At 38.9% G+C, this 20,523-nt stretch overlaps 1 protein-coding gene across 2 annotated transcripts in view; it reads right to left on the reverse strand.

The window, feature by feature from the left end:
* Window positions 1–6,261: 6,261 nt before the first annotated feature.
* afg3l2 (AFG3-like AAA ATPase 2) overlaps window positions 6,262–20,523 on the reverse strand; it is a 79,576-nt gene continuing 65,314 nt past the window's right edge. For both annotated transcript variants that reach the window (XM_059976497.1, XM_059976503.1), the window contains 6 exons: window positions 19,683–19,808; window positions 16,211–16,321; window positions 12,014–12,129; window positions 9,999–10,199; window positions 8,398–8,592; window positions 6,262–7,017 (listed from right to left, as the gene is read on the reverse strand). In XM_059976497.1, coding sequence (XP_059832480.1) covers window positions 6,778–7,017; window positions 8,398–8,592; window positions 9,999–10,199; window positions 12,014–12,129; window positions 16,211–16,321; window positions 19,683–19,808 — 989 coding nt within the window. In that variant the 3' untranslated portion in view covers window positions 6,262–6,777. The remainder of the gene's footprint in view (window positions 7,018–8,397; window positions 8,593–9,998; window positions 10,200–12,013; window positions 12,130–16,210; window positions 16,322–19,682; window positions 19,809–20,523) is intronic.

Consider the following 20,523-nt stretch of genomic DNA (forward strand, 5'->3'; position numbering starts at 1 on the left):
CTGAAGAGATAATGATGCATCGGTCATGATTTTTCAAGAATCACTTGATTCTAGCATGGTCCCAGAGGACTGGAGGATTGCAAATGTCAATCCACTCTTCAAGAAAGGAAGAGGGCAAAAGGGAAATTATAGGCTAGTTAACCTAAGCTCAGTGGTTGGGACAGAGTTGGAGTCTACTATAAAATGAGGTTTCAGGGTACTTGGAGACTAATACAGATTTCCCCCGCTATTTGAAGGTAGAGCGTTCCTATGAAATGGTCTGTAAGCCGGAATGGTGTAAAGTGAAGAAGCAATTACCATTTATTTATATGGGGAAAATTTGTGAGTGTTCACAGACTGAAAAATAACCAAAATATCCAAATCATGCCAAATAACACATAAAACCAAAAATAACATTAACATATCGTAAAAGCAGGAATGATCTGATAAATACACAGCCTATATAATGTAGGAATACTTTTCTGCAATTACTGCAGCACTGTCCACTGTAAAGAAAATCTCACGTAAGCGCTCTCAGCAGCACTCGTGGCAAAAACACACGGCGCAAGCACTCCCTGCAGAAGCACTCTTTACAGTAACCTTTAAGCTACCAAATAACATAAAAATACACAGCCTATATAAAGTAAAGATAATGTACGCCCAGTGTAGTATCACTTACCGGAATCGGGAAGACAGTGAGCACACTGATGATGGTGTGTTAGGCTGAGTCGTTGGAGGTTGGGGTGGTGGGAGACTGGGGTGTCATCTCATCGTCGTCTGTTTCCATCAGGGCAGGCAGGTCACCTTCTTCTATGTCTGCCTGCCTCGATGTCGAAGGTCGAGTTTCGTCGTCTGCGGTGGCTGATGTGGAAGGCTTGAAAAATGACAGTTATGCTTGACTGCTTAACCTCGCGCATTTTTCTATCATACAGTTCTTTGTAAGCACTCAAACCATCCTGCAAGTATGCCCTAAACCTACGTACCCTTGCAAAATTAAAGTCGTACTTTTCTGCAATCATTGCAGCGTTGTCAATCGCAGTGAAAATCTCACGCAATTGCTTCACGTTCTTCATCTGTCAGATCTTGGTCATGGGATGCAACTTCCACAAACCCTTAGCCAAACTCACTATATCCTTACTTTGTTCACCATGATCGAAATGCTTAATTATGTCTAGTTTTACGCTAAGTGTAACACCCTTACGTGCTCTTTTAGGCTTTTCCGATAACATAGAACTCATCTTGCTAACGGATGCACAAAATAAATCGACATAAAGCACAGATGCTCACAGGCACGTGTTTAAGCAATGCTGGCTAGAATGCAGTTCTGGGGAGGAGATTGGCTGCTCGGGGCACACGCTGCCTTTTCTCGTAACAGTGAAACCACCTTCTGTTAGCGAAAACAGGTAACTAATGTAGGTCTTTCGTAACAGTGAGGTGTCGTAAAGCGAATGCTCGAAAAACGGGGGACACCTGTAAGTCAAAGTCAGCATGTTTTGCCTGACAAATCTGTTAGAATTCTTCAAGGAAGTAACAAGCAGGGTGGACAAAGAAGAGGCAGTGGATGTCACTTCAGCGGATTTTCAGAAAGCATCTGATAAGGTGACACATGAAGCTGCTTAACAAGATAAAATCCTAAAACGATACAGTAGATACTGACATGGATAGAGGAATGGCTGACAAGCAAGAGGCAGTGAGTGTGCATGAAGAGGACCTTTTTTGGTTGGCTGCCAGTGACTAATGATGTTCCTGAGGGGTCAGTATTGGGATTGTTACTTTGTGGCAAAATTGCGGATGATACAAAGTTAGGTGCAGGGGTAGGTAGTGTTGAGGAACAATGTGATTACAGCAGGACTTAGACAAATTGGAAGAATGGCCAAAAAGATGACAGATGGAATACAGTATTAGGAAATGTATGATGATGCATTTTGGTAAAAGGAACAATAGTGCAGACTATTATGTAAATGGAGAGAATGTTCAAATATCAGAGGTGCAGAGGGACTTGGGAGTCCTTGTGCAAGACTCCCAGAAGGTTAACTTACAGGTTGAATCTGTGGTAAAGAAGGCAAATGCAATGTTGGCATTTATTTCAAGGGGAATAGAATATAAAAGCAAGGATATACTGCTGAGCCTTTTTAAGTCACTAGTCAGGCCACACTTGGAGTATTGTCAACAGTTTTGGGCCCCCTATCTCAGAAAGCATGTGTTGTCATTGGAGAGGGTCCAGAGAAGGTTCACAAGGATGATTCCAGGAATGAAATGGTTAACATTTGAGGGGCATTTACCAGCTTTGGGTCTGTACTCACTGGAATTTAGAAGAATACAGGGGGGATCTCATTGAAATCTACCAAATGTTGAAATGACTAGATAGGGTGGATGTGGAGAGGATGTTTCCTATGATGGGGGTATCCAGAAATAGAGGGTGCAGTCTCAAAACTGAGGGAGCAACCTTTTAGAACAGAGATAAGGAAGAATTTGTTTAGCCAGAGAGTAATGAATCTGTGGAATGCTCTGTCACAGACTGCAGTGGAGGCTATGTCCATGGGTATATTTAAGGCAAACTTGATAGGTTCCTGATCGGTCAGGGCATCAAAGGATATGGCGAGAAATTAGGTGTATGGGGTAGAATGGGATCTGGGTTCAGCCATGATGGAATGGTGGAGTAGACTCCATCGGCTGAATGCCTAATTCTGCTCCCATGTCTTCTGGAGTCCCCTATAACTACCGCATTGCCTGACTATACCCCTCCCTGTTCAGCCTCAGAGCCACCCCAGAGTCTCCAGCCTGGCTGCTACTAAGGGGAACCCTGCACTGACTTCTTAATCCTCTTACCTCTCCTGGTGGTAAAAAGATCTTTAACCTGATACCCATTTCAGCTCAACTTTATGACCAGCATCAGATTTCACCACTGCCGAATTCTCCAATTAACTTCTTGGATTATCATTTCCACACAAACCAACACTGCATTAACTCATTACTTTATTGTCATAATCCCAAATAAAAGCAGCAAATACTGAAATTTACAGCTCAGGCAATAACTTTGTTGAGAAACAATTTGTACTTCCATTCAGTAATATTTTCAGAAGTCCTGCATATACATGATTTTGCTTTCATCATAAGCCTAAGTTACTGACTCACTGTCCCTTTAATTTTATGCATCAAACCATTGGGTTAGTTTTCTATTCTGGGGTAAATCTGTATGCTCACACAACTTTAAGGGAAACAATCTATTGCTCTGGCATTGGTTACAACTATCAACAGTAGCATAAACCATGAGGGTCCTAGTTTAATCTATGAAAATCAGTCAGAAGTCTAACTGAATTTATAGGAATTTTATTTCAACGTTGAAATTTGCACAATTCTACCATTGATCTTTCTCCTGAATGCTTCTAGTCTCCAGTATCCAACCAATTTTGTCATGGTATATTATGACTTTAGTTACAACTCCTTTTGTTGGCTCAAGGCTATTCCATATAAACACTTCTCTCATTTTTACCTTTGATATCCTCCACTTTTATTACTACCCTCACTTGATCCTTGTGACAGTGTGAATCCATATAAAACAACTGCTGTATTATTTATATGCTGACCGAAGAGTATAATTCCCAGAAGCATTTACACACACACACCACACAGTTCCAGCATCTGCAAAGGAACATATGGTTCTTGAGACAATGATCCATTTCTAATGGCATTAGTATGCACCTACCCAATTTGTAAAGACGTGGATCTTAAGAAATTAATCAGTACTTATGCATATGTAACAGCTGTAAGTACATAGTACTGCTAGCAATATGTACTGACAATGAGAGCAGATTAAATACAGTCGGCCCTCCTTATCCGCGAGGGATTGGTTCCGGGACCCCTCACGGATACCAAAATTTGCGGATGCTCAAGTCCCTTATTCAACCTGTCTTAATGCAGTGAACTGTAGGACCCAGCACTGGAGCTCTGAATCCACAGTGTTTCTGTTCACGAAAGTAATCATGATCACAATTGAAAATAAAGTGGAAATAATAAAGCGATCGGAAAGAGGTGAAACGCCATCGGTCATTGGAAATGTGTTAGGCTATGTCGGTCAACGATCAGAACAATTTTAAAGGTTAAAGTGAGAAAGGCTCTGCCCCAATGAAAGCTACAATTATTACTAAGCAATACAGTGGTTTAATTATTGGGTTTTGGGGTTTTGGATTTTTGATCCTCCACATCGACCTGGCACCGTGGATACCGCACTCGGGAGCGATCACTGGATTGCCCGGTGCTGAAACATACGTTAAGTGTTTTATATGCATAGAAAGGTAAAATATATACTATATACTAAGACAAACATTTGACTGACACTAAATAATACCGGATGTACCTGTTCCGACTTACTTGGTAAGAGAACTTCCGATTTTTTTCGATCCTGACCCACGATAACCCATGCACATCCTCCCGTATACTTTTAATCATCTCAGTAATCTTAAAGGTTACTTACAATACCTAATACAATGTAAATGCTATGTAAAATATTTGTTATACTGCATTGTTTATGGAATAATGACAAGAAAAAAAGTCTGTACATGCTCAAACAACAAGCGCTGGAAGAGCACTTCTGAGTTTCTGCGATTTGCAGTTGGTTGAATTCGCGCATGTGGAATTTGCAGATAAGGAGGGCTGACTGCACTCATTAAATACTCTTCTTTAGTTGCATGAGCTGAGAAGGTCAAGGAAAAAGTCAAGGAGAAAGTATTTGCTGATTTTAGGGGCTGGTGTCAGATGAGGTAGAAATATGGAAACATTTAAATGCAGGGTTAAGACTCAAAAACTAATGGTAAATATGTTAAGAATGTGGTCAACAGTTCGACTAAAGCTTTCTGTCAAGTGATTGTTACATGACAAGAGGGACTTGTCACTGTTTACTCATGTGATTAAAAAGAGATTGCGAAGACCGGAACTGAGAGTGGCACCACGTTCAATTTGCTGTCACCAGGAATCCCCTTTAACAGAAAAAATGCAAGAACACTGCTGAAGAACTGTTTGTTTCTTTGATTAAGAGATCTTCCTTTTCAACTGTAGTCATGAATCATGCCCAAAGCAATTGAAGACTCTTACATTTGCTGTTGCCACACTAACAAAAATGATGTACAGTACAAGTTGTGTTTACTTTAACAGAGTAAACTACTTTGTTCCTCTTCATTGCTTAATATAACCATATAACAATTACAGCTTGGAAACAGGCCATCTCGGCCCTTCTAGTCCATGCTGAACGCTTACTTTCACCTCCTAGTCCCACCGACCTGCACTCAGCCCATAACCCTCCATTCCTTTCCTGTCCATATACCTATCCAATTTTTTAAAAAAATTACAAAATCAAGCCTGCCTCTACCACTTCTACTGGAAGCTTGTTCCACACAGCTACCACTCTCTGAGTAAAGAAGTTCCCCTTCGTGTTACCCCTAAACTTTTGCCCCTTAACTCTCAACTCATGTCCTCTTGTTTGAATCTCCACTACTCTCAATGGAAAAAGCCTACCCATGTCAACTCTATCTATCCCCCTCATAATTTTAAATATCTCTATCAAGTTCCCCCTCAACCTTCTATGCTCCAAAGAATAAAGACCTAACCTGTTCAACCTTTCTCTGTAACTTAGGTGCTGAAACCCAGGTAACATTCTAGTAAATCTCCTCTGTACTCTCTCTATTTTGTTGACATCTATTTTGTAATAAAACAATATTCTCAAACATATTAATTGGGCCAGAACTATATTGTAATGAACCAGTGTTTTGAAACATGTGAAACCTCAATTGATACCAGGTAGTATATACAAGTTTTGAGTTCTGATAATTTCTGGCTACACTACAAACCAGAGTTAACAGAAAATGAGCACAGAGGTATGGGCAGGGCAGGGCAGGTATGCAGAAAGTCAGGGTTCAGTACAGTAGATAGCAAGTGCTTGTGTAGGATCAGAACCAACTTGGTTGGGTTGACCGCATGTCAAGACCAAATTTTACTCAGATGCAGACCTCCACTGGAAATCAGCGAATTGGAGGAACAATTAATCTTGAGTTTAAGACATCAAGAAATCAATAGCCCAGCAGTTGCAAATGTCATCAGGCAACAGTGACAATCATTTCATGAAAGTTAAATCTATTTCAGAACTTATGTCCTTTTGAATTTCAGATCAAATTTTGAAGATGGATTGAAGCATTATGTATTACTACAGCAGGAATTAATTGTGAAAGTCAAGGCCGTTCCTTTTAAATTATTCTGGGGGACCAGCCCAAAACTAATTAAAAATAAATCAATATTTTACTTTTTATTTTTGTACACACAAGTTTCAAAATAAACATTATTTACATAAATTAATTACAATCATGCTTTCAGTATCTTTAGAGACTTCAACTGTAAGCAGAATCAAGTCATCACAGTTGTGCATCTTAACCATCCTGCTCCAGATCACTCAGCAGATGTCACTTTTCATCTTCAAACGCATGACAAAACTGTCTCATAAATAAAAGTTTATTCTGTTATAGGCTGTAGAGGCAGAGATGGGAAGTTTCCCAACACTGAAGACAATCAGCACTCTGTCAAAATATACACAAGGCCTTGGAACATATTGTTATTTTTGCTTCATATTCATTTTGACACTGGTCAGACTAACAGAAATTACTTGTAAAGTGCAATGAATGTGCACAGCTAAGCTGGTGAACCAGATAAGGATGTTAAAATGATTAATCCACAAGTCTGAACATAGACAAGGAAGCATAATTTTCCATTGTGGGATTTCAATTTCAAATACACATAGCTGGATAATTATTCTCACATAGTTTGGCACTCTTCCGATGACACATTCTGCAATTTCTGTTGTTTCTTTTTCCCATTTTCAACTTCCTTGTTCCAATCCTTGAGGCCCTCAGGTAGAGAAGTGTCTTCATCAAGGCTTCCTGTCCCTTCTACAAACTCCTCATATGTTGATTTTTCAGCAAAGGGTCTAGGCCCCAGGAGCTCAACCATGTCTGCCTTGTCAAGTACCTCCTTTTCCAACAGTCGCTGGGCAACCTGAAATGTGGCACAAATGACAGCTTGACACAAGAATTCCTCAGTAGAAAATGCTGTCATATTTCTCAAAAATGCTAATGGTGAATTGATAGATTTCTAGTGCTAGAATGGGACAGAAATTGAGAAAATACACCCCAATGTGGAGGAAAATTAAAGCAGAGCTAGCAAAATAGAAGATAATCACTAACAAACACTGTGGGAAAACTGATTATGCAGAAAATGGAGCTGGAACACATTACACTCAATAGTAGTTGAGCCAAATATCATAAATATATGTAAAGGAAAGCTATGCTGACAGTGTTTAATGAAGTAGACTAAAACCACATCCATCACCCAAAACATTCTTTCGCTACTCGATTTTTGTACAATTGTTCCAGCAGTCCGTACCATTTCCAAAATAGGCGATTTATTCTAACAGAAACTCTCAAACCCTTGATTTTTACCAAGCTGCTCAAGGGGAGAACATACATGGGGCCTGAGTTTCCCTCCAAGTAGTACACTATTCACAACTGGAAATCTATCACTGGGTCTTATTCCATGAATTCACTGCACAGTAACACTGTGGGGAGTACCCTCAACAGCACTGCAACAGATCAAGATGGCTCATCATCAATTTCGCAGGGGCAATTAAGGATAGACAATAAATGTAGGCACTGCAAACAACTACTCGATGCCTAATGAAGATGTTCCTCCAAACATAAGCCAATTTTGTGCTATCGTTTTGCATCATCTGAATTAAGAAATAGAAATGGAGTACATGGAAGGCATTGTAACAAAGCCTGAACCAAACATAACACACCTCAGTACAGATAAAGGACCAACAATAAAACGCTGAGTTTTTCATCTTTCATCTGATGTTAATGTAATGTGGATAATGGACTGAAAATAGGACTTAGCCAGGCTCCACTATATCTCTGTGTGCTAATGAGTATCAAGATCCAACTACCTTTATAGGTATTAAATTCTTTACATAATATGAATTCAGCAAAATCAAATGATTTTGGCTGTAGGCAGACTGAAAAATAATGCAAATGCAAATGTGATAACACTGAAGTACCTCTGCAGGTTTGAGAGTCTAAAGCTTGGGCCATCCCTATTAGTTTCAAAAGTGGAAAGCAAATCCACTAGTCTGTGTGCCCTCCAACCTAAGTGCAGATGTTTTTGTGTTAGTGGATTCAACTTTAAGCGCATTTTATAGAGATCCACTAAGGAAACTCAGATGGTGATGTTCCTGGTTCAGTGGGAAATTGTAGAACAACCCTTCTGACATCCCCTTCCATTTCAGAGATCTTTGCATTTGTAAAGGATCAAGATAGCAGCACATGCAAAGGTATATTCATAACTGTAAATAATATTTTTTGGAGATTGAAATTTTCTAACCTTCTCAACTTCTTCTTTCTTTTCTGTCAGAAGTTTCAAAGTCTTCTCGTATGCAGAATTGATGAGTGATCGTACTTCTTCATCTATTAGTTGGGCTGTCTCCTCACTGTATGGTTTTTCTAAAGTCATCTCACCTTGTCGTGGGAAGTCAAAGGACACTTGCCCCACCTTTTCATTCATACCAAACTGAACAATCTAGTGGGACCATGTAAAATTAACATGTTAGTGTATGTCACTGAAGCTGAAGTTCAAACTACCAACTCAAGGTGTATTTTTCAAACATTCCCCACCCAGTAAGTTTTATTCACCAATTCCACTTCCCCAGCACCATTCTTTGTTTCTAGAAGCTTCCAAGAGGCTTTAAATAGGGAAGTTAAAATGCAAAGAATGGAGGATATGGATCACACGCAGGCAGAAGGGATTAATTTAGTTTGGTATCATGCTCAGCACAGACATTATGAACCAAAGGGTCTCTTTCCATGCTGCATTCTTCTGTATTTTGCAGTTGATTTTCTAGCCTCAGCTAGAATGTGACTGTTCCAGGTTAATAATGACTTAACCAATTTAGTAAATAATAATAATACAATTCTACATCAACCATCTCCATGCAATGAATGGTTTTGCTTTTATAGACATCCAAATGTTGATTTTGACCACAAGGTCGAAAGTGGATAAAAATTACTCAATATTGTATCTCCACCTGCAGTACTGCAATAAATAGCATCAACAATATACAAGACTAATGAGAAAAAACAATGATTAAAAATAGAGAGGGGAAACTAGCTTTGCTATACATAGGAATGAATGTATGTCAGACTTAGACTTTAATATTATGGGAACTTTATACACTAGGGTGTCCAAAAGGAAGAAATTTATAACCCAAGAATGGAATATACCTTGTAAAGAATACTCAGTGTTTCACACAAGCTTTTCGTTATGTTATATGGAAAATATGCACACATTTCAAAGTAAAAATTAGAATGCATAATAAAGCAAAATGGCAAACAAAATAATTTTGTTGAGTGCAATGACTGTCAGTACAAGGTTAAAAAGATGGAATACTGAGTTGTGGGAAACATTTAGTATTATGCAACAGAGTGAGTGGAAGTGAAAAGTGAATACAAGGTTGCCTGGTACAGAGCTCGTCGAAGTTGGATATTTGTATTGGGTTCTGTGTAAGTGTAAAACTGATTATTCCAGGTCTTTATGGAAATCTCATATTGATTTTCAGGGACTGCCAGAGAGAAAGGACTTCATCCTCTCTTCGGTTGGGTCATTAATCTGAATCAAATTCATAAGATCACTGGCATGAAGATTTTTTTTTAATCTTTACTTTATCCATTAACCTGAGATTGATCAGTATGATCATATCATCAGCCAAACACTGAATTCAAAGATGACAGGAGCCAGTTTGCAGCAGATAAGGATCAAGTCACTTATTGTTACTGTACAGAGCAGGCCATATTCAACCTAATTATCTATTCAGACACATACATGGCATTTTATATATACTTGGTTTCCAATTTATTTAGCAAAAGCATTATTGAGTAAACAGGAGCAGAATAATATTTTCACAAAAAGTGCTTGAAGCACCAACATACCTGGGCATAAGCACTTTGGGTAACCTTCTTTAAATCATCTTGTGCACCTGTGGTAATCTTACCAAAAAAGATTTGTTCTGAAACTCGTCCTCCCAGTGTCATACACATACGATCATGAAGCTGCTCCTTGCTGTAGAGGTACTGCTCTTTGGGTAAATATTGAGCATAACCAAGTCCTTTTCCACGAGGGATGATGGACACCTTTAAAAAAAATCCAAAAGGAAGGCTCAAAATTCATTTTGCATGCATATTTACTGCCTTGCATTCCTACAAAACTAGAATGTCTGGACTTAAACAATCCATACTGGCTCATAAGTGCTATAAGATCACCGTCAGCACCTAAAAGGCACCACACAAATGCTCAAGAGGTTGTACTGTGAGAAAATTATGAACAAAGTCAGAAATTTCTCTGCACCCAAGTGCCACCTCTGGAAACAACCTGAGAAACAATTTTGGTATGTCCTGAATGGCCATACAGAATTAGGAATCTTGCACAAGCAGCCAAAACTCCTGCAATGGACGAAGTTCTAGATGACCTCCCTACGAATTATATTTCTTATGCCAAATCACTGATGATCTTACTTACTGTTCATTGCATGTGTTTTATATTCCCTAGCACATCATTCATACCAAAGTATAAAGCTCCAGCTAATAGGAATGCTTTACAGAGGAAATACATTGAATAGAAGTCCCAAGTAAAATGAGGTGTCAAAGCCCACACCTTTGGAAATTGTTATAAACAGGCACCCAGAGATTTGATAAAACATTATAAAACAGGCTTTTATTGAAACTCTGCATTAACCTGGCTCAGAAGTAGCATTCAGATCAAGAAGTTCTGGATTTACGTCCCATACCGGATACTTAAGCATACAGTGTTACTTCAGCACAATGCAATCAACACCTCACCATCTTTCTAATGAGATCTCACACGAAGGCACTGTCTATGCTGTTGGGCAAGTTTAAAGGATTTAAGAACCTTTAAGACAAACATTCTGATATGTCTATCCATGGCCTCCTCTACTGTCAAGATGAAGCCACACTCAGGTTGGAGGAACAACACTTTATATACCGTCTGGGTAGTCTCCAACCTGATGGCATAAACATTGACTTCTCTAACTTCTGTTAGTGCCCCTCCTCCCCTTCTTACCCCATTCCTGGTATATTTAGTTTTTCTTCCCCCCTCCTCTTTTTTTCTCTCTCTCTGCCCATCACTCTGCCTGTTCTCCATCTCCCTCTGGTGCTCCCCTCCCCCTTTCTTTCTCCCTAGGCCTCCTGTCCCATGATCCTTTCCCTTCTCCAGCTCTGTATCCCTTTGCCAATCACCTTTCCAGCTCTCAGCTTCATCCCACCCCCTCCGGTCTTCTCCTATCATTTCGCATTTCCCCCTCCCCCTCCTACTTTCAAACCTCTTATTATCTTTCCTTTCAGTTAGTCCTGACGAAGGGTCTCGGCCCGAAACGTCGAAGTGCTTCTCCCTATAGATGCTGCCTGGCCTGCTGCGTTCCACCAGCATTTTGTGTGTGTTGCTAATGACCTTTTGACAGTTTACTGCTGTTAAGGTTCCTTACATAATTTTAAAATTGCTCAGTTCATTGGAGGCATTGCAACAAGAAAAGAAAGCCCAACTATTTAATTAATATTAAATGCTGTATCACACTAAAGGCTGGCCCCTCAGATCTTCAACTATATGCCCCACTTTTGGACTCTGTACTGTGTACAATAAGAGCAATAAAATATGGCTTCAACTTGCTATCAAGATCTCCCTCTAGCAAATTATTATTGGCAAATTAGTAATTAGTTGATCTGCACAATACAACTACCATCAGCTCTGAGAGAAGTATATATATATCTCTCTACCATTGCAATGTATGACAGTGGTTACAAAATTGGCAAGTGAGCAACGCAGTCTGATTCACACCAGCCTCCTATATTACAGCTATCTCTGCAGCTTCAGAAGCATGGCTCAACACTGGATAAATCTCCAGAATTTACCGTAATATACTGGCTTATCTTACCTTCAACAAAGGGTCAGCATGCTCCAGGAACCAACCAGCCACAGCATGACCTGCCTCATGATATGCCACTGTTTTCTTCTCTTCTGGCTGCAGAATCTGAGTTTTCTTTTCCAATCCTAATTTAAAAGAGTAGGGAGCAAGGAAGTCCAAAAATTCACTGTGCAATATCTAGGACTTGACACTCTGCCAGAAAAACAATAGACTAAACATGCAAATATTCTTGATAAATGCTCAAATTGCAACAGTAAGATAATTAAATCCAGAAAGTATCAGATTACTTGTGTTTTAGAAAAACATCTACTTTCAATCAGAATACTAAGTTTGCCACCTTTAGCTGCACACCACATCAAACATGAACTGCTGTTTGGCGTCAATAAATTGCCATATGTTGGGCTCCTATACCTTGTATCAAAGGTGGACACAGCCAAGTCCCTCACAGGCAAAAGCTCTCCCCACCAATGACTGCATTTACAAGGAGTGTTGCCACCAGAAAGCAGTACCAATTACCCCCACCATCCAGGTTATGCCTTCTTCTCGCTGTTACCCTTGCACAGGAAATACAGAACCTTAGGTCTCACACCACCAGATTCAAGAACAGTTATTGCCTTTCAAACATCAAGCTCTTGAACTAGTGTGGATAATTTCAATTACAGTACCATCACTCTTAACTGATTCTACTACCTAGACTTGCTTTCAAGGACTCTTTACAAATCATGTTTTCAGTATTATTTTTATTTGCAAAGTTTGTCTTCTTTTGCACTTTGGTTGTTTATCAGTCTTTGCCTATTCATATAATATATTTTCCACAAAATTCTATTGTATTTTCTTTCTGTAAATGCCTACAAGAAATTGAATATCAAGATAGTATATAGCAATATGCATGATTTTTGATAACAATTTACTTTGAGAACCGAAGGTTTGGTTCACAGAGATGGAGACAGAAACACCACTATCCTTTGAATATACCCAAACATTCTTCAACTAGAGTTGAGGTTATTCAATATTAAGTATAGGAAGCTGCAGAAAACACAACAAAAGAGTAAGGTGCTAATCCTCGGAAAGTAGGGTGAGTGCTTCAGGGTAATGTGCAAAAGACCGAACTGAAATTTAGCCTGAACAAAAGCAGCCACATTAGGATTTGGCGTTCTGGTCCAGGAAGCATGTTTTACAATTCACCAAGATTTTCTATTTTCATGTTCCTCAATTTCCTTCATTTTTAAAAAATCAGGTTTAACTTTCTAGTGATGATGGTTGTGTGTGTCAGTGCACCAGAGAGGTGATAAAGTGAGTTGATTATTGAGTAAAGGGTCCTCTGATAAGAGTTACTGATTGGACTGCCAGCCTTTGATGAATTCCGTTTTACTACTTCTCCAGACTATCTGCATTTTTCTATCATTCCTTATGATATTGAGTCTATGCCAACTCAATAGACACATTATATTTCTTTATTAATTCCCTCCCCCCCATAATCTATTTTCACCACAGTCCCATTAACTCCCTTAGATTCCATTACTCACATTGACACTAGGCATAATTTACAGAAGACAATTAACTAAACAGCCCACACCCCTTTGGGCTGGGGAAGGAAACTGAAGCACCTGGCAGGAAACCCAAGCAGCCAAAGGGGAAAAAGGTGCAAAGTCTACAGAGGGTTCCAGAGGCCAGCATCAAACCCAGGTTACCAGATCTACAAGACAGCAGCTGTTAGCTTTATAATTGTGCTGAACATTTAGGCCTGTTCTGCTTAATCAGATTTGAGCTTTCATTTCTGCTTGCCAAAAACCAACAACTTTCAAAACCATTAATTATCACAGATTCCTTGGAATTTATTATTATGTTGACTGTTTTCCTGTCCACTCTATTCTTTTGTGTAAAGTCATGGCTGCAGATGTTTTAAATCCTGTTTACCAAAAGGATCTTCCTGTTCTAACAATTTCTCATACATGCTTGTTATGTGGCTTCATGCAACTGTCTTGCAGTACTTGCAATTTTAACTTCCATGTGATTTCCAGCGTCTGCAAGCTTCTGTTATTATCTAAGGTAGGTTCAGGATTCTAATCCAATAATATCAAATCATAAAAAATAACTTCTCAAAGTGGATTGCAACAGTTCAATGTGCATCACTCCCACAAATACTAGACCCACACCTCCCATACAAATTCTAATGAAGCACTTACAATATTACAATAAAATTTTGGTTAATGTTCCTGAAATATGGTTTGTACCTGTATGTTTTATAGTTAGAAAATAAAAAAACCATTTTTGTTTTCATTATTCCACACAAAGCTTCTTCTGCTACTTAGAATCGGGTTTAATATCACTGGCATATGCCATGAAATGTGTTGTTTTGCAGAAACAGTACATTGCAATAAATAATAATAAAAACAATTACAAATACAAATTTAATTTTTAATATAAGTAGCATAAAAGGAGATGAAAAAAAGACTGAGGGTTTGTTCATGGATTCATTGGCCTGTCAGAAATCTAATGGTGAGGGGTGGGTTGCAGTGGGATAGGGGTGGAGGGACGAAGCTGTTTCTGAAACTTTGAGTGTGTCTTCATGCTCTTGTATTTCCTCATTGATGGTGGCAATGAGAAGAGGGCATATCCTGGGTCATGAGGGTCTTAATAATGGATGCCACCTTTTGAGGCATTACCTTTTAAATGTTCTCAATGCTAGGGAGTCTAGTACCCATGATGGAAGTGGATGAGTTTATAACTTTCTGCAGCTTTTTCCATTCCTGTACAGTGGCCTCTCCATACTAGACCTTGATGAAATCAGTTAGATTGCTCTCCATGGTACATATTAGAAATTTATGAGCATCTTTGAAGACATACCAATTCTCCACAAATTCCTAAGTATAGCCTTTCTTGTGCTTTCTTTGTAATTGCATCAATATATTAAGCCCAGGATAACTCTCAGAAATGCCGACACTCGGGAACTTGAAACTGTTTCTGATCCCTCGATGAGGACTGGTACATGTTCCCTCAACTTCCTGAAGTCCACAATCAATTCTTTGGTCTTACTGACATTGAGTTCAAGATTGTTGCTGCAATACCCACCAAACCAGCTGATCTATCTTACTTTTGTACACCTCTTCAGCACCATCTGAAGTTCTGTTGACTATAGGTGTGTTGTCAGCAATTTTAAAGACAGCATTTGATGTGTCCTAGCCTCACAATTCTGGTGTAGAGCAGAGCTGTGGACTAAGCACACATCCTTGAGGTGCACCAATGTTGACCATCAGCAAGGTGGAGATGTTAATTCCGATCCAGACTGGTCTCCCAGTGAGAAAGTCATGGATCCAGTTGCTGTAGGAGGTACAGAGGCTCAGATTTTGGAGCATGTTGATTAGAACTGAGAGTATGATTGTGTTGAACACTGAGCTGAAGTCAATAAACAAACTGATGCAGATAATACTATTGTTCAGGTGATCGAAGGCCACGTGAAGAACCAGTGAGATTGCATCTGGTGTAGACCTATTGTGACATAGGTAAATTGTAGCAGGTCCAGGTATTTGCTTAGGCAGGAGTTGATTCTAGCTATGACTAACCTCTCAAAGCACTTCATCACAGTAGATGAGAGGGCCACTGGGTGATAGCCTTTGAGGCAGCTCATCAGTTCTTCTTCGACACTGGCATGATTATCAACCCTTAGGAGCAGGTGAGTACTTCCAACTGCAGCAGCATGAGATTGAATGCGTCAAGTGACTGGTAAATAACTTGCATGCCTGTGGAAGCACCACTCTACAGCTACCTACCAGCAAGTGCCCGAATGTACAGGGACTAACCTTCTAGGGCTTAAGCAAGAGTTAGAAACAGGGATGTGGGGAATCTTATCATGAAGTTACAATGGATAGAATAAGAATGTTTTGATTTTACACACTATCACTTCGAACTGTTCATCAAAAATATTACTTGCTTAGGATCGGCTATATTACCACCTTCTTCTTATTATTCCACCATGCCTGCAACAAATGAGCACTGACCAGCAGCCTTACAGCTTGAAATGGGATTAAGTAAAAAATCTCAGCAAAATGCATTACGTTTCTTTAATGTAACTAATTAGTGTGAATGAAATTTCACTGCTAATGTACATCCTTCCAACTGATTGTACAATTCAGTGAAATTCCAATCACTGAAATCTCAGCTCTTGCTAGTATATCACTTCTTGTTTTAAACATTTATATACCTTACCTCCTATTACCCGCTCAATGGCCTGTTCAAAATGCTTCTGTACAATGGCCTCAGATAGATGTCTGGCAGCTATTAAAGCAGCTTCATTGCATACATTAGCAATATCTGCTCCTAAATAAATAAGAACAAAAAATGAGATGATTCATTTCCAACTTGACGTTCCAAGAGCATGAGTCATCACTGGAAGAAATCAATGTTTCATTGCTATGTAGATCAAAAATTCGAAGCATAAATGTTGCCAGTTACAGATACAGAATAATCATTCTCTCTCTGAAGGAGGGAAAGGGAGAGAGACGAGAACAAAGGAGTACACAGCTAAAACATTCAAAATAAAAACTAACTTTATTGTATCACAGAGAGTACAAAGGACATAGCAATTAACATTTTGCGCTGCACTATTCCAATCAGTCTGGGGACAAGTTAGGAAAGATGCAAAGGCTTTAGAGAAAATGTTGAGGGTTAGCAAAAATGAACCTAGAAATAAGGGACTGGAGAAGCTGGTGTTTTGCCTGTTGGAACAGAAGAAGCTGAAGATTAAAGAGATTAGCTTTATGTTTTTGAGATTGAGACTTAAGATTGTTTAATGTTAATTCCAGTATACAATTATAGAGGAGAACAAAATAATTGCTACCCCAGATCAGATGCAGCCTATAAAAACACACTAAGGTGAAGAACACAATACTAAAAAAAATATAAATACATATGACAGCTTATATACAGATTGATTATACATACATAAAGTGACGATTGGTACAGGAGCATCTGTACATAAGGTGATTCTGACAGGAAATAATGCCGTGGTGGTGGGGGATGGGGTGGGTTGGGTTAGTGGGTGGAGGCATATATCAGCATTGGGGAAAGTAACTACTTTTGAGGCTGCTGGTTCTGGCATGGATAATACATAGCATCCTCCCTGATGGAATCGGAACAAATAGTCCATGAGAAAGGTAGATGGGCGAGATCCTTCATGAGATTGCTGGCCTTTTCTCTGGCACTTTTCTGTATGTATGTCGTTGATGACAGGTAGGCTGGAGTCAGTGACGCACTGGACAGTTTTGAATACCCATTGTAAAGCATTCCTGTCTGCTGCAGTGCAGCTTCTGTATCATGCAGTGATGCAGCATGTTAGGATGTTCTCTATTGTACATCGGTAAAAGGTATTATATGCATCGTTCAGCTCTTTTCAGTCTCCTCAGAAAGTAGTCATTTAGTGAACTTTCCTGATTGTTGCAGGATGAGTTCTGGGCCCATGAGAGGCAGTGCAAGATGTGCACCCCCAGGAGTTAAAAATGATTCCTTTGTCTTGTTGATCTTGAGTAAGTGGTACACTAAAACATAGTGAAATTTGTCATTTGTGCTAAATCAGTGAGAATTATGCTGGGCAGTCCGCAAATGTCACTGCGCTTCTGGCACCAACATAGCATTACCACAACTCACTAATCCTAACCATACATCTTTGGAATGTGAGAGGAAACCCACAGCCACAGGGAGAACATACAAACTCCTTACAGGCAGTGATCGATGACCGCTGGCACTGTAATAGCATTACACTTTCTGCTATGTTACTCTGTTAAATCGAAAGGGAATCTTAAAAGTGTCTAACACCAAGAAGGGCATACTCGAAGAGAAACTTCCATAAGTAGAGCAGTCAAGAAACAACATATAAGGTGCACAAAGTGCAATTTGCAAGAGAATCTTAAAAAAGTAGCACAGTAAGTTGGGGCCTGGAATGGACCAATGTGGGTGATGAAGATAAATTTAATTGTAGTGCTCTAAAGAAAGTTGGATAAGTTCCCAAGAGAAAAGAATTTAAGGGATAGGTTGGTAGTATGGGGTTGTGCAGAGGGTAAGCAGTGGAATCGTTTGAATTGATTTTACCTAAAGCTGGGAAGGACTCAACTGAACAACCTTACTCCACACTGTAATCATTTAGTGATAAATTACTTAGACGGGCCATCAAAATCTGGACTTCATTTCTTCAAAAAGTTGCCACAGCATAGAATACTTATGGATTAGAAAGAGACCAGTTATCAAATTTATGTTACCATTTCCTCTTTCAGCCCCCTCTTTGCTGTAGATTATCCAGCCTGTCTTTGAATTAATACAATACGAGTAGTTGAACTGGCTAAGCTTATATCAATGGTGATAACCTGCCAGGTTCAGGATCCTGTTGGCAAAATGTTTTGGTATTGACAGTTTCACTTAATGTGAGAAAGTCTGTGCATCCATTATTGGAGAAGGTCAGTAGCTTGAACTTGAGGTGTAAGATGTTAAGTGCCTCTCACCAGTACAGTCACTGAGACTCATTACATGTAACCATTTTTTTAAATATCACTATCAGTGAATCAGTTCGCAACCAATAATCTTTTGAAATGGAGAACAGATAATTGAAAAAGTTGCTGGCAAAAGGTGGTCCTGTGATCATTACCTATTGAACTTCTATTTGCTTAGGGCCTCTAACACCCTTGTCCAAGTATCATGCCAGAAACTAGGCAGCAATTTTCCCTAATCTCCTCAATCCAGAATCCTTACATCAGTTTTACTAGTTACTACACTTCAGAAGTAATAACTGGATGCAAACAATTTGCTGGCAGCCTTATAAATGTAAGCTTACCAGTGACATTACCATCAACTGTGATGGAAGAGCTTTCAGATGCTGGTCATGACTAGAATCAACTCCTGCCTCCCCAGCATTGAGGACACCTTCAAAAGGTGCTGCTTCAAAAAAGCAGCATCCATCAATAATAAACCCCATTGCCCAAGAAATGTCCTCTTCGCATTGCTACCATCAAGACACACACACTCAACATTTCAAGAACAGCTTCTGAATGGACAACGAATCCATGAACACTAGCTCACCATATTTTGCTATTTTTTGCACGACTTAATTTTTTAAAACATATACTTAATGTAATTTAGCTTTTTTCACTATGCATTGCAATGTACTGCTATTTCAAAGCAACAAATTTCACAATATATGCCAGTGATATTAAACTTGATTCCGATTAGTCATTTGTATTTGTATTGTTAAAAGCATCAGGCTAGTTCTCATCAAGGTTTGAAACAGAAATCCATAGAGTCATGTAGACAGTAAATCATTTGTGTAGCACCTGACATGACATCCAATCAGTATCTGATACTTTTACACTTAAACTGATTGCTAATAGACTACCACAAATTACCCTGAGCCCCCATTGTTTTAGAGTTATGTTACCTTTCCTGAGAACCTGTCAAATGCTTTCAGAAGTCTAAGTGCAATAATGTAAGACTCTATGCAGAATGCAGGTGATTAGTTGATGTCAGAGCAAGCAACTTTTAAAAAACTAGTATCTTCTATAAATATACACAAAAATGAGAAATGGATTAAAGAAATGAGAAAATAAAATATAAAGCCACAAACTCTAACCCACAGAAGGAAATCGTTTGTACAAGTTGTATTAAATAGCTTTCAAATCACAATATTTATGGATACCTGTAAAGCCTGGAGTCAAAGCTGCTAGCTTCCTTGCCAAATTTTCTGCATCAATAGATGATGCTAATTTTAAGGGACAAAGATGAACTTTAAATATCGAAGCTCTTCCTTTTATATCAGGCGGACCTTAATTAAGGAGAAAAAAATTAAGTTTATATTTATTTCAGGGAATGAAATAAAGGTCATGTTGCACAATTTATATTCACAAACTGTTGTAAAGGGCACTAAAAACGTACGTTTGCTGAGTATGTTCTGCAGTCTCCAGTTTCCAAGATCTGCATTGTTCTTTAAATTGCACATTTAGATGGAGATGTAATGTAATTTTTATTCTTCATGTATGTGAAGGATATAATAAATAAAGTCAATTCATTTAAATGCTGCCATAAAAACTTCTGCTGAAATACGGTTTCTCTTTAAATGTACAAGCATCACAACATGATCTGTCTTCCACCTTCCACTACTGTAGAGCAAGCAGCTCAGTTATTGCACATTTATTCCCTTTACAGGAAGATGATGTGTAAAACTCATTATTTCTTGTTATTCTAATTTTACAGAATAATTTCAGAATTGAACGAAATAAACACAATACATACATTCAGAAAGTGGCATTCACAAGGATGCTGGCTTTAGCTTGCATTCCCTTTAAATCCATTTTACTTCTTTCCTCACAGAAACCTTTTCCACTCGTTTTGCACAGATCTGTGGGCATTCAACATCCTACCAGAATTCTAGGTGACTATTATTCTTGCACAAGTTTAAATGTGAAAGGTACTACTGGGAATATTGACATTGAAATCGATAACAATCAACTGTTCTCATCAGAGTTCTAAATCGGCAATCC

This window comes from Hypanus sabinus, chromosome 1 (genome assembly GCF_030144855.1).
Source record: "Hypanus sabinus isolate sHypSab1 chromosome 1, sHypSab1.hap1, whole genome shotgun sequence".
In the NCBI taxonomy this organism is placed as follows: domain Eukaryota; kingdom Metazoa; phylum Chordata; class Chondrichthyes; order Myliobatiformes; family Dasyatidae; genus Hypanus; species Hypanus sabinus.